This window comes from Microtus oregoni, unplaced genomic scaffold (assembly GCF_018167655.1).
Source record: "Microtus oregoni isolate MIOR12 unplaced genomic scaffold, Mior012 000032F_ref0000030, whole genome shotgun sequence".
NCBI classification, from domain to species: domain Eukaryota; kingdom Metazoa; phylum Chordata; class Mammalia; order Rodentia; family Cricetidae; genus Microtus; species Microtus oregoni.
Genome location: NW_024543091.1, coordinates 20,639,250 through 20,654,562, shown reverse-complemented (window position 1 = coordinate 20,654,562; position 15,313 = coordinate 20,639,250). Strand labels below are relative to the sequence as shown.

The following is a 15,313-nucleotide window of genomic DNA, read 5'->3' as shown; positions in this document are numbered from 1 at the left end:
CAAAGTTTGACAGGATTGAAATTAAGATGTGTCTTACAATAGATAGCAAAATGTGTCCTAATTTAATCCAGCATTACTTTTTTCCTTTGAGGTATTTGAAATGGTACATTTATGATCAATGAATCACTATATTCGATTTAAGCATTTTGTATCATAAATATAAAAGATTTTATTGTTACTTATCTATTTGATAGTAGCATATTTCTTATTTTGGTTGGTTATTTAGGTAACTGGTTGAATTTTAAAATGGAAATTGAGAAAATATCTTTTTAGTGCATTTGATTTTAGACAAGGTATTTTTATTCATTCTTGAATTATACAATACTGGTAATTCTAGACATTTGGCAGTAGTTTGTGTTTGCAAGAGTGTCAGTGTTACCTATTTTAATCTATCTTAAGGTTGTCAAAGAAACCTTACTACTAGAACCTACAGACATTTCAAGTTAGTGAATTGTTGTCTCCTTTCCCCTTAAATTGGAAAGAGTCATGGACTGAGGCATGTTAAGCTCTGGATTTTAGTCTCTACTAGCAACTTCTTGTGCAACCTTGAGAAAACCACTTGTCAGTGCCTAGAGTCTTAGTTTTGCTTTTTTGTTTTTTTCTGGAAAGCTTTGGTCTTTGACAGGATAACATTGAAACCCTTGTTGCTATAGCAGTGGTCAATTCCGTTGACTACTGAATTGAAATGATCAGAGTACCAAATTCATGATCGTATTGGAATAGTGATTCAGCTTAATGTGGCAGTTTCAGGTTATTCTTGCTTTCCTAAAGTTTCTTAGAACTTTCTGTTTCAGGTGGGTTGAGTATCCTTCTGTTTGGATAACATAACTGATTATTTTTTTGAAAGTTTCCCCTTTTCATGCTGTTCTTGCCTCATTTGCAAAACTTATAGTATGAATTTTGATTTTTCACTTTCCCCCCTGTTTTCTGAAGTAATTTTTTTTTGTTTTGTTTTGATTTTTTGAGACAGGGTTTCTCTGTGTTCCTGTCCTAGCTGTCCTGTAGACCAGGTTGGCCTTGAACTCACAGAAATCCACCTGCTTCTGCCTCCTGAGTGCTGGGATTAAAGACATTTGCCCCTACTGCCCGGCCCTGAAGTAATTTTTGAAGGGTAAAAATTTTCTTTTTTTAAAGTGCTAGAGGAATTTATCTATAAAATTATGTACCTTTGTGGTTTATAGTTTTATTGTATATGTGCATGGATTGTGGAAATTTGGGTTTTTTTTTTTCTAATCCATTTTAGAATTTTTTCCCCAGAAAATGTTATTTTGTTGACTTTCAATTTTTTTTGGTGTAAAATTGATTGTGTTCATTTATGGGTTGAAAAACTTTTTTATATCTACATTGCTACACATCCTTTTTTTCTATTTTTAAAATTTATGGAGTCTGTCTTTCCATATTAATTTTATCAGAGGATTGTCAATCTTTTCAGATACCTACCTTTTGGTATTTTTCCCTCTCTTGGATTTCTGTTATCTTTGTGGTTAGTGTGTGTGTGTGTGTGTGTGTGTGTGTGTGTGTGAGAGAGAGAGAGAGAGAGAGAGAGAGAGAGAGAGCACATGTGAAGAACTTTTAGAAACAAGCATACACTAAGAAAGCCTGGGTCTGGGTCTTCGTATAAGACAATTCTGGGTTCAAGCCAGATGAGTTATTAAACAATAGTGTTACTTTAATTGATGAATTCTTGTTTTGTTTTGGAGAAAAAGACCCAAAGACTGCCTAAGATGCTAAAATTTGATCTAGATGGTATAATAGAATCCATTGAGATAAGTTTGCATGTGCTGATTTAGTATTTTTCTTAAAATTAATAACTTTATAAATGAAAAATTATTTAATGGATTAACATCTGTGAGTAAAATTTAGTCTAATATACCAGGTAATTTGTATTTAGAAAATGCCACATGTTTTTCTTAAAAATTTATTTTCTTCAATATCTTATTATAGTGTAATAGGTTAAAGTCCAAAAGAAAACTTTTAAATTTTAAAAGTAACAGATAAAGACACAATTGTGCTGATTTTCTCTTCAGGAGGACCAGAAATAATTGACCCTGCTGGTGTGCCATTACCTCAGCCAGCTCAGTCATGGGTGTGGCTTGTGGATCTGGAAAGAACAATTGCTCTCCTCATTGGGCGATGTCTTGGTGGCATGCTTCAGGGCTCCCCTACATCTCCAGAGGAACAGGATACCGCATATTGGATGAAAACACCTCTTTTCAGTGACGGTGTGGAAATGGACATCCCTCAGTTAGGTAATCATCTTCTCTGAAACATGTACTTCTTTGCCTCCTTTGAGATCTCTTACCTGAGTTTTGAATACAGAACTCAGGCATTTTCCACATTAGTAATAAAGAGGAGCTTAACTTGTAATGGACAGTTCTCAGAAAAAGTTAAATTCTGTAGCATGGTATAGGGTAGTGGTTCTTAACCTGTGAACTGTGACCCTATTGGGGGTTGAATGATCTTATTACAGGGTCTCCTAAGACCATCAGAAAACATAGATATTTACATTATGATTCATAACAGTAGCAAATTTATGGCTATGAAGAAGCAACAAAAGTAATTTTATGATTGGGGGTTACTACACCATGAGGAACCACTGATATAGAGAAATGTGGGTCTAGAGCAGAGGTCACTGGCATAGGGAAATGTAGGTCTAGGGCAGAGATCACTGGTACAGGGAAATGTGGGTCTAGAACAGTGGTTCTCAGTCTCTCTAATGCTTCGGCCTTTAATTACAGTTCCTCATGTTATGTAATGTAAAAATCAACATGTGACCCTTAGGGGTTGCTACCCACAGGTTGAGAACCACTGATGAAGAGCCAACTATGGTGTCTCACCCTTGTAATTCCAGCCCCTGAGAGGCTGGGTCAGGGTAATGCTGCATGGTCTAATCCAAGCTACATGGTAAATTCCACATCTGATTGAGCTACAATCGGAGCTCCATATATCAAAAAAAGCCAAAGATACATTTTTCCCATTCTGTTGTACTCTTCACTCATTTTGATCAAGTTTTGGAAACTTGATTCTGTTCTGAAGCTTGGGGTTACAAAACTACTTCCCCAAATGGAATGCATGGGTAGATTACCTATCAGGATAGAGCAGTGTCTCGTTTTCAGACACTATCTTAGTAAGGATTACTATGGGTGTGATGAAACACCATGACCAAAAGCAAGTTGGAGAGGAAAGGGTTTATTTGTCTTATACTTCTACATCACTGTTCACCATCAAAGAACAGGAACTCAAAATGGTCAGGAACTTGGAGGCAGGGGAAAGATTGTTTACTGGCTCTCTTAGTCTGCTTTATTACAGAAACCAGGACCACTAGCCCAAGGGTCAATCGACCCACAATAGACTTGGCCCTCCCATATCAATCACTAATTACAAAAATACCCCACATGTTTGCCTGTAGCCCAGTCTTATCATTTTTCTCAGTTGAGGTTTCCTCTTCTCAAATGACTGTAGCTTGTATCAAGTTGATATAAAACTAGCCAGCACAGCCAATTAGCCTTAGTTGTAAATGGCAGGTTTTATTCCTTCCTTTGTAGTGTCTTTGGAAAATAACTTTCTTTCATTATCTCTCATTTCTCTAGTTTGTTTGCTCTTAGATAAAACACAAGGATTTATTCAGTGTTCCAATATATGGCCTAATAGCTTTATCTAGGACTGGTATTTCAATCTCTCTGGGTCCCTCATTTTGATTCTATAAAATATTGAATAGGATTAGCTAGCCCATATTAAACCTTTTTTTTTCTTCACATTTCCAGTAAGAAAGAGAGACTTAGATAGATATAAGGTAAAGTTGAAACCAGAGGTTTCTCTCATGCCCGCCAGTTCCTAAATAACCATTCTGAGGCTTAATTATTAGTTACAAACTGTAATTAATAGCTCAGACATATTATTTATTAACTAGCTGCTACAACTGAGATTAACCCATTTTTGTTATTCTATATTTTACCATGAGGCGCATGGTTTATTGCCTCATATTTTGTTTCCTCAGTGGCTGCTGGCATCTCTTTGTTTTTGTCTTCTTTCTTCCTATATTCAGTTTGACTTTTCTGCCTACCTATATTCTGCCTGCCATAGATCAAAGTATCTTCTTTATTAACCAATGGTAGTAAAACATTTACACCATAAAGAGCGCATCCCACCCCATCTCCCCTTTTCTGTTTAATTAAAAGGAAGGTTTTTAACTTTAACGTAGTAAAATTACATACAACAAAACAGTTATCAAGCAAGAATTATAGTTAACAATATTTTGTCTATTTGTATTTGACAAAATTAATGAAAATACTCTGTCATCTATTTTATCTTTGTGAGTCTAAAATTTTATACCTAATTTATCTTTTATCATAACTAAGGAAAACTATAATTATAACTATCTAGTCTTCACCTTCATCATAGACCCCAGAAGGATATAATATTACCTATGTAAACAGGAAGTACATTTGCAAGCAACTTTCAAAACTCTAGAAATGACAGAGACATCTGACTGCCTGGACAGTCACCCAAAGTTCTTCTGTAATATTTGGACATCTATCTTTAGACTACAAGCCTAGAGTATCTGACAGATTTTTTTTTTTTAATGAAGCAGGAAATTTGAAGGACTGTCCCACCTATTTTTGTGAAATTCATCAGTCGCTTTCTTCTGTGTCCTGCAGAATGTCTGACAGACTCTTAGATGAAGCAGGAACCCTGAAGGACTGTCTCACCTTGTTTTGGCAAGTTCAGCAGTCATTTTTCTATGGGTCCTGCATGTCCAGTTTATACATCAAGCAGTCCAGGCAAGAGCATCTTCTTAGCCAATTGCCTAGCTATGGCCTTATTGGAAGCAAACTCATAAGGAGCTTCCTCATTGCCCATCGACTTCTTAAAGTAATTGGTGTTGCTAGGAGTAGATTTCTTTAACTGTCCAGAAATAGTCAAGGTTTTCCTTTTTTTTTTTTTTTTTTTTTTTTTGAGATAGGGCTTCTCTCTGTAACCGTCCTGGTTGTCCTGAAACTCACTCTGTTTTTAAAACATTTTAAATGCCATATTATGTAGGTCTTTGAAGTGTTTGAAGATTACCTATCTGAACTATATCTCCATATTGCCTTGGAAATCAACTAACATGACTATAAGTTTGACAATTATAAATGACTATTAATTTGTATTTCTTAACTATATATTACATTTTAAAATGAGCTGTTTAAACATAACACCTTAAACAAGAGTAGAAATTACATATAGTATTGTAAAATTGACCTTAAATTTGTATCAGTAAACCAAAATACATACCAATGTAAAATATTTTGAGATTGATAGTCATATTTTGGATTAAAATTCATTTTTATGTCATATCCCCCTTTTTTCTTTAGAAAAGGATTGACTATGACCACTAACCATTTATAGCCATCCCCCTATAAATGAAAACAAACATTTATAAACAGTATTTTGGAAATTTGGGTGTAGTTTTTTTTTTTAATACTACTACTTGCTGATTGGGGATCCTCAGAAAATTTAGAGTTTTAGTTAAATCTTGGCTATAGAGCCTGTGAGGCTGTTTCGACTCAGCTAGTTGTTTTGAAGCTGTTTGGGATGCTGGATCACCTGGGCCATTACTCTTATCAGAGACCTCTCAGGAGGTCTTACTTGATCAAACCATGTTAGCCTGGAAGGAATCCATAGCTTATCTTCTGTGGAAAAAAAAGAGCAAAACCTCTTTTCCAAAACAAAACATAACCTTAGACCCAAATTTTGAAGTCGTAATCTAGACTCTCTATATACTATTATGATGTATACTATTGTGTTTTCTTTGAATTTTTTGACTGTTAGTCAGCTAACTGCAGAGAGACATTTGATTGTGGGAGCTGCTAAGCTAAACCAACATAAAGACTTCAAAATGGGTCTAGAATCCACCCCCCCCCCTTTTTTTTGGTTTTTGAGACAGGGTTTTTCTGTGGCTTTGGAGCCTGTCCTGGAACTAGCTCTTGTAGACCAGGCTGGTCTTGAACTCACAGAGATCCGCCTGCCTCTGCCTCCCGAGTGCTGGGATTAAAGGCGTGTGCCACCATTGCCTGGCTCCCCCCCCTTTTTTTTTTAAAGCTTTTTTAGGCTTTATATGGATGCATGTGCACCGAACTGGCTTCATTTGTAACTGAAGGCTTTCTCTCCTGCCCGTTCCTGAATAACCAATCTGAAGCTTAATATTTTTTTTTTTTTTGATTTTTCGAGACAGGGTTTCTCCGTAGCTTTTGGTTCCTGTCCTGGAACTAGCTCTTGTAGACCAGGCTGGCCTCGAACTCACAGAGATCCGCCTGCCTCTGCCTCCCGAGTGCTGGGATTAAAGGCGTGCGCCACCACCGCCCGGCTGAAGCTTAATAATAATTACAAATTGTTTGGCCTATTAGCTAAGGCTTATTATTAACTACCTCCTATAACCTAACCCGTTTCTATTATTTTATATTTTATTATGAGGCCCATGGTTTGTTACCTCACATTTTATTTCCCCAGCAGCTGCTAGCATCTCTCTGTTTGCACCTTCTCTCTCCCTTTATCTCTGGATTTTCTGCCTAGCTATATTCTGCCCTGCCATGGGCCAAAGCTGCTTCTTTATTAACCAATGGTAGTAAAACAGTCGCAACATACAGAGTGGCATCCCACATCATAAAGTCATAGAGAGAGGAAGAGAGGCAATAGGATGGAGGGAGCCCACAAGGTAGAGAAGGGGATGGGCTAGACAGGGAGAAAGGGAGGGTACAAAGAAAAGAAACCAAGGCTGGGAAAGAAAAAAAAGATTTGCTTTGGGCATGGAAGTGTGGTGAGTAGGAATAAAGAAAGTAGTTTCTTTTTCAAATACATGTACCCATCATTTTACTTCTGAACTAGAAAGTGATTTTGACTATAAATCCTGAAAGCTAGACTGATAAAGATGAAGTAAAGGAAGTTAAATTGTAGGGTTCTTAGGGAATATTTAGCAGAATAAGGTTCCAGTGATCTTAGCACTAATGCCTGATGCAGTCCTCAGTAATCTCCTGAGTAAAGAAAGTGTCTGTTGATCCATACATCCCTTTTAATGGGACTTAAGTATGAAGAAACTTCAGTTTTAATATTATTTTTTAGATTTTAAGAATTAAAATTATGGAATTTATATCAAGAAAATGTATTTGCTTATGTAAAATATTGTAAATATGTAATATGTTATGGATTAAATTGACTTTTGGTTCTTGTTAAAACCCTGACTGTAATAATTTTTTTTTTTTTTGGTTTTTTTGAGACAGGGTTTCTCTGTGGCTTTGGAGCCTTTCCTGGAACTAGCTCTGTAGACCAGGCTGGTCTCGAACTCACAGAGATCCGCCTGTCTCTGCCTCCCGAGTGCTGGGATTAAAGGAGGCGTGCGCCACCACCGGCTGTAATATTTAACATTGATTAAAAAAAAAGAGTGAAGTGAGCCAGCTGTGGGTGTGGACATTCTTGAAATTACTGTACTTGTGAGACAAATGTAAAAGGATCTTGATTACAGAGCCAGCCCAGACAGTATAGCAACACCTTTGCTTCCAAAATAATAACAGTGATTCTTAATGCTAAAGCTCCTACTGAAGAATTGGGAATTACCTACTTGAATGAGATTATTGATTGGAAAATTGTTCATGGTATCTCTGATTCTTTTGAATCACTCTTAGCTGATTGCTTTCCTTTAAGTCTCTTAAAAAAGAAAATGTTCTATCCTCTTTCCCTGTAGTCACACTTTTCTCAAAGAGGATGCTGTGTATTTTTGGATGCTATTGTCTTCAAGGTTGCATTTCATGTGTAGGATATTTTGCATTCCTGGCCTCTCTTTGCCGAATGTCTACTTTTTTCTAAAGGGAGATAGAGAGGTGAGACCAACTCCGTCTGAAATAATTAGAGGGCTGCACTTTAGTAGAACCTATTTTGAATTAGCTCCGAGTGCACAATTTCATGTCGGTTGAGTAAATAAATAAGATTTTATTCGCAGTTACAAAGTTTATGAAGTTTACATTTGGGAACTTAGCCAGATGGTGGGAGCAGCAACTTGTACCAACTAGCACCTGGGAGGCAGAAGCAGGCGAATCTCTTGGGTTTGAGGCCAGCCTGGTCTACAGAGTGAGTTCCAAGACAGCCACCTCTACACTAAGAATCCCTGTCTCGAAACTCCCCCCTCCCAGATAAAAAGGAACTTGAGAACTGATGGCTCAGGGTGTAGAGTGTTTGCTGCCAGGACTGACAACCTGAGTTGATCACCAGGACCTACATGGTGGAAGGAGAGAAGTGACTCTTGCAAGTTGTTCTTCTACCTTTACATACACTGTGGCATAGAGAGAGAGGGAGGGAGGGAGGGAGAGAGGGAGGGAGAAAGAGAAGTGAATAAATGGAATTATTAAAATTAAACTTTTTTTTTAATAGATAAATGTATGAGCTGCCTTTTAGAAGTAGCCCTTTCAGGAAATGAAGAACAGAAGCCTTTTGATTACAAATTGCGGCCTGAAATTGCTGTCTATGTAGACTTGGCATTGGGTTGTTCTAAAGAGCCTGCCAGAAGCCTTTGGATCAGCATGCAGGATTATGCTGTTAGTAAAGGTAAGATATAGAGAAGGAAAGGAGTAATGTATAGCTAATTCTCAGTGCTAACTAGTTCATGAGTAAGTAAACTTTAAAGTGTTGGTTTTTCTCTTTGTTGGAAAATAAACCACATTCTTTGTTGTATCCACATATATCCCATTTAAAGAAACTTGGTGGTATTAAAGTTGGGCTCTGTTCATAAATCACTTTGTAAAAGTATTCTATGAAACATTATATCAGAGCATATCTATTTAGATGCCTAGGCCATAGGCTTACTGAATATAACAATTTTTGCCTATCCAGAGTACTAATAATACCCATTTGATATATAATATAGTATTAAGGGTAATAGTGAAGTAGTATGCAAATACATGGTGAAATTTCCTTTCCTAATATGCTTTAAATTAGTCTAATCAGTAGAGTTAATTTTATGTGTAAATTTCAAAAAATATCCTTCATTTATTCTTAGCTCCCATGTTTAATAATGACCCATTTTAAAGCGGTGCATGCCTGTAATTCCTGCTTTATGGATGTGAAACAGGAGGATTAGTTTAAGGTCAGCCACAACTATGTAGTGAATTTGAGACTAATCTTGGTTACGTGAAACCCTATTTCAAGATAAGAATCCCAGTAGAACACAATTACCCATGTTGTTGAGTCAGTCGCATGTGTAGTCTCTGTTCTTTCCATGTTGTTTTTTTCTTATCCTATCTTTAATTTTCTTCTGTATCTCGTAATTCTGAGGTTTAAAAAATGGTAAAAGAAAACAGATACTAACATTTTGTTGGCTTTTATCTTTTATAAATAAAATGAAATGAGGTAAATATTATGTACATCTCTCTCTTTTTTTAAAGACAGAGTCTTAAATTCAAGACTGGCATTAAACTCTCAGTCCTCTTGCCTCAGCCCTCTGAGCACTGAAATTACAGGCATGTACTACCATTCCTAGCTCAGTTATTTAGATCTTCAATCACCAGTAGAAAGATAGCTTGATGACTGATGATCTGGCTCAATGGGTGTGACTTACTGGGTGCTTACACCAAGTCTGATAGCCTGAGTTCAATTCCTGGGACCCACGTGAAAACTTCAGGTTGCCCTGTGACCTTCAGACATATCACAGCACTCATACTCTGGGAGACACACACACACACAGAGCGAGAGAGCGAGAGAGCAAGAGAGAGAGAGAGACATTTAAAAAGAAAGATTGTTCTTTGGTTTTCCAATATGAGAGAGAGAGAGAGAGAGAGAGAGAGAGGAGAGAGAGAAAAGAAAGAAAAAAGAGAGAAAGAAAGAAAGAAAGAAAGAAAGAAGAAAAAGAAAATGGTATATTGAAATTTTTGCCTCAGCCAGGCATGGTGGTAACACCTCTACTTCCAGCTACTTGGGAGAGTAAGGCAGTGTGACTGTTTGAGCCCATGACTTTAAGACCAGCCTGGGTAACATAATGAGACCTCTGTCTTAAAAACAAACAAATGAGGGCCAGTGAGATGGTTCTGCAGGTACGAGGGCACTTGCCACCCAACCTGACAACTTGATTTCAATACCTAAGATCCGCATGATGGAAGGAAAGACCCAACTTCTACAAGTTGTTCTCTGGCCTACACACATGTATGCCATAGCATGTGCCCCCTATTCACACAGATAAATAAATGAATAAATAAATAAATGTAAAAATATTTTTAAAAAGCAAACAAAAAAGGAGCTACAGATCATTCTTGTTTATTTTTTTGATTACTTATTCTGTTATGTTGATTTCTATCAGAGTTGAAAGGCAAAGTAATGAAGAAAAGGTTTACTTATCTAAGATGCATTTTGACATTTGAATATTTTGTATCATATAGTGGGGTATACATTTCTTTTTGAAAAAATGATTATGTGTATATGTGTGAGTGCATGTAGTAAGGAGGCCTCTTGTCAATTCCTGGTCACTCCGCTAGCTTAGACCCAAAATAATCACACAGAAACTGTATTAATTAAATCACTGTTTGGCCTATTAGCTCTAGCTTCTTATTGGTTAACTCTTATATTAATTTAACCCATTTCTATTAAGCTGTATATCACCATGTGGCTATGGCTTACTGAGTAAAGTTCCCAGCATCTGTCTCTGGCAGCTCCATGGCTTCTTTCTGACTCTGCCCTTCTTTCTCCCAGCATACAGCCTAGCTTTCCCTGCCTAGTTCTGTTCTTCCCTGCCACAGGCTAAAAGCAGTTCTTTATTCATTAACCAGTAAACATACAGACAGAAGGACCTCCCACACCAAGTATAGGTGTGGTATGTCATGGCATGTGCATGAAGGTGAGAGGGTAGCTTTCAGGAGTTAGTTCTTCCATTCCTCTCTGGGTTCTGAAGGTTGAACTCAGGTCATTAAGCTTGTGCAGCAAGTAATTTTCCTACTGAACCACCGTGCTATCCCATAATTAAATTTTTATATCATATTATCATTTGGAATGAGAACTTTTAATACCTAGATATACACTTAAGGTAAATACAAACCTAGCCATTTGCTATATGCTTGATACTTTAGCGTGGACTTCATGCTTAATAATAGAAGCATTCTGTGGTGCTTGATGTAAAATGAATATAGCTTTAATGATGGTTCTTCATGAATTCATTACTTTTAAAAGGTAAAAGCAGGATAATCCATGTTATAATTGAAATAGCACAGAGTGCTACTGTATTTTACTCTGTAAATTGAGTTCCCTCCTTAAACGATAATTATAAGTCATAACAGTCTTTAGATAATAAGCCTGTCTATGGAACAGGTAGCTCCTCAAGAACCTGTTCTTGATAAGTTTTGTATGCACATATGCTGTGTAGATTGCTATTATAAGAATCTGTAGATTTTAAGGTCTTATGTAAACTTAGGCATAGTAGCATTGTTGGTTCTTTTACCTATAAAGTAGTCAAGTCTGTATTTATATTTTTAACCTAGGCTTTGAAATAAAGTAGAAAACGAAGTTGTAGCCTTTTACCTTTTGGGGAAGGAGCTTTAAGAATAGTTAAGAACAAATAAAACTAAATTGGGTCTTAACATTTTTAAAGGATACTTTCTGTTTGATTTTGCAGTGGAGCAGTAAGTCATTATTTGGTAATCTGTCAGATGGACAGTAAAGTAGTCACTCTGAGAGTAAAAAGGACAGTAACCTCCATCTTCAACTTGATCTGCTGAATATTCTTTAAGAGTATCTGCTGTATCTAGTATAATATACTCTATGCTCTGCCAACGTAGAATTCAAGAGTGGGAGAAAAAAATCTCCTGGCAAAGATTTCTTTACTTAATGCTGTGATTTGAGTTTTCAATCATGTATATTCATTTCTCTCCAGATGTTTTAAATTACCCAGATGTACTCTCACAGGATCTACTTTTATGGTTTAAAATATGATATTCATAGTTTTATATGTGTATATGCATGCGTGAATCAGTTTTTGGGTTTCTTACTGGAAAGTGTTCAAGTCCAGACCTTTGATTCCAGCTAGTTTCCTACAAAACTTCTGTGGTCTTTCATTCTCCAACTAATAAATTAAAATTCAACTTAGCTTCAAATCTTGGCAACACTTTGAGAATTCGTGTTGACTCTGACAGCTTCTCACTACTTGCATTGCTCCTACCCTGGTGTCCGCAACACCATTGCTTACTGCAGCAATGACTTCTGCTTCTATTGTCTGTATAGTCAGTTCTCCACCCAAGAGCTAGAGCTTTTAAAATATGGGTCAGATTATGTTATTTCTCTGTTCAAAGCCCTCTAATGCTGCTTTCATTTTCCTGTAATTCAGATCCAGGGGATTTGTACTGGTTTGCAAGACCAATGTCAAATATTCCCCATCAGCTCTCTAGTGGCTTTTCCTACCACTCATGTACATTTGTTCTCGAACGGTCAAGCTATGTTCTTAACACTGGTTACCTTAATGTTATACTGTGTCCATGAGGTTTCTTCCCCGCTTCACTTAGAGCTCAAATCAGAAAGCTGTTCAGAGAACCCTGTGTGAATAGTAATGACACAGCACAGCACCCCTGGTCTTGCCTTGCTTTGTTTCTCTCTTTAGCCCTCCCTATCATATTCACTTACTGTATCATCTGTCTCCACACCCTACACCAAAATTCAAATTTCATGAGATCAGAGTTGTGGTTTTATTCAAAACTGTGTCCACAGCACCTGAAACAGTATGTTCATTTGTCAAGTAGTTGGTCAGAAAGTTGGTAAAATTCAAGTATTGGGGAACTAATGCTGTTAATATTATGTTGGTACTGTTTTATGGGTCCTTTTAAATGTTTGTATTATTTTTGTTTTCAGATTGGGACAGTGCAACTTTAAGTAATGAGTCACTCTTGGACACTGTGTCTAGATTTGTTCTTGCAGCACTTCTCAAACACACAAACTTACTTAGTCAAGCATGTGGAGAAAGCCGGCAAGTAACTTAAAAACTATCCTCAGACAAATATTTGCTCTCATGATGTTAGAAATTAGGTAACTTTTCTATTTTGGTTCTTTATTTAGATACCAACCTGGTAAAAGCTTATCAGAAGTGTACCGTTGTGTATACAAAGTTCGAAGTCGTTTACTTGCTTGCAAGAACCTTGAACTTATTCAAACCAGGTCATCATCACGAGACAGATGGGTAAAGTTGGAAATAAATTAATTTCTATGTTTTTCTGCAAGCTTGTCAGAGATAGCCCCACATTGGTTTTTATGAAAGAAAAACAATTGATTAGTACAGATGTTCAAAACATGATAGCATATTTTCTAGTGGAAAATGATGGAAGAATGAAAGAATTGGGGTTTGTTTACCTCATTTTTATGAAATGTGATGAGGCTGCTAAGTAATAGCCTTGTCTTCATAGATATTAATGACCAACTGGCTTGTCCATATCATAGGCAGTTTTCCTTTTTATTGATTAAGCTACATTGGAATTACCTTATTTTACTTAGAATGCTTGAAATTACCAGGGACATTAGCAGATGTCTCAGATTGATTAAAAATAAATCCAGGACTCATACAAGAACTTGAAAGTGCTTGGTGGTTGTGGCACACACCTTTAATCCCAGCGCTTGGGAGGCAGAGGCAGGGGGTTCCCTGTGAGTTCAAGGCTATCCTCTTTGATAGAACGAGTTCTAGGACAGCCAGGGCTACACAGAGAAATCCTGTCTTGAAAAAAACAAAAAGTAAAACAAGGAAAGAATGGGAAAGTTTAAAAAATACTCAGTGTAGAAAAAGGCGAAAAAAGGGACAAAATTAGATAAAAAATATCAGTCTTTCTGTAATTAGAACTGTGCACTCAGAAAGTGAAGATTGAGGCCATTGACTGAGGATGATCCAGAAATAATTCTGAAAACAAATAGATGATTTTGAAAGGGTTTGATGATTGTGGTAATGCAACCCTGTAATTATAAGAACAAGCCTGAGATCATCCTCTTCACAGTGCTTACTTTAAAGCTGGGGCATATCAGATCCTTTGTTCTTTGTGATTTAGTTCTTAAGCATAAACAATAGACAAGACATCAACATGCACTGGCTTAGTATATATGGATATAAATATTAGAGAGTGACCTTAAAAGTCTATAAGAAGCATTAGTCATTTTTTGAGGCTCTAACTTGAAACTCATGTATTATGAAAGTAAATATGGGATGTATGGGCATCACTGCTAAGTATTCCTATATTGTGAAATTTCTAAGTTATTAACTGGTTATGAATCACAAATAACCTTTATTATGATTCTAGTTGAACGTTTTCATGTGTATTTTGTATTGAAATTTATGAGATGAATTATTTAGTTATGATATCTTTGACTCTCCAAGTATCTGTTATCAGGACTCTTTCTTCTGTCTAGATAACTGTTGGGTAGCATGACCACCATGAGAAACTAAGTTAACATTGTTCTTACTAGATATTGAACTTTGGGGGTTCTGTGGGGGCATGGGCGAAATTAAAAGTTTAAGAAAAATGCTATCTTAAATTTAGAATTATTGGTAAGCTAGGGTTATAGTCATATGGTAGAGTGATTGTCAAGCATGTGTAATGCTTTGGGTTTGATCCCTAGCACTGTCTTCCCTCCCTCCCCCACATGATTTTTACAGAGTAATAGCATAGAGAACTTGAAGGGAGCAGTAGAATCAAGTAATCACATTTTGCTAATAATGGCACATGCCTTTAAAAATCCCAGCACTTTGGGAGGCAGAGACAAGTGGTTCTCTGAGTAAAAGACTAGCCTGGCATTTATAGTGAGTTCCAGGACAGCCAGGGTAAATAGAGAGACCTGTCTCAAACAAACAAACAGCCCAGCCAATCAATCTTAAAATCCCCAAAACCAACTAACAAAAATCACCTTTTGTGCTTTTGTCATGTTGTAAGTTATATTGCTGCTCTGTAGTTTGTATCCAAACAGCAGAATAAATGTAAATCAATTTAAAGCATGGCATTTCAATGAAAATACCAGGCAAGAAAAAACATATACTATCCATATATATAGTTATGTGCATATAGTCTTTGGAATCTTTGAAGTTTATCAGTGTATCATTTGTAAAGATTATGTGTTATTGATATCAGCAGTATTTTCTAAGATATAAGTTAAGATTTTCTGGACAGTGGTGGTACATGCTTTTTAATCCCAGCACTTGAGAGGCAGAGACAGGTGGATCGCTTTTAGTTTGAGACCAGCCTTGTCTATAGAGAGAGTTCCAGGACAGCCAAGACTACACAGAGAAACCCTGTCTTGGGCAGGGGAGAGAAGAGAAGGAGGGTTCAGCTTATATGAAAAC

The 15,313-nt window shown here is 36.7% G+C and overlaps 1 protein-coding gene across 6 annotated transcripts in view; it reads left to right on the top strand.

The window, feature by feature from the left end:
• Herc1 (HECT and RLD domain containing E3 ubiquitin protein ligase family member 1) overlaps window positions 1-15,313 on the top strand; it is a 170,874-nt gene that overhangs the window by 57,549 nt on the left and 98,012 nt on the right. For all 6 annotated transcript variants that reach the window (XM_041679778.1, XM_041679782.1, XM_041679781.1 and 3 more), the window contains exons 18-21: window positions 2,028-2,249; window positions 8,401-8,574; window positions 12,850-12,964; window positions 13,054-13,174. In XM_041679778.1, coding sequence (XP_041535712.1) covers window positions 2,028-2,249; window positions 8,401-8,574; window positions 12,850-12,964; window positions 13,054-13,174 — 632 coding nt within the window. The remainder of the gene's footprint in view (window positions 1-2,027; window positions 2,250-8,400; window positions 8,575-12,849; window positions 12,965-13,053; window positions 13,175-15,313) is intronic.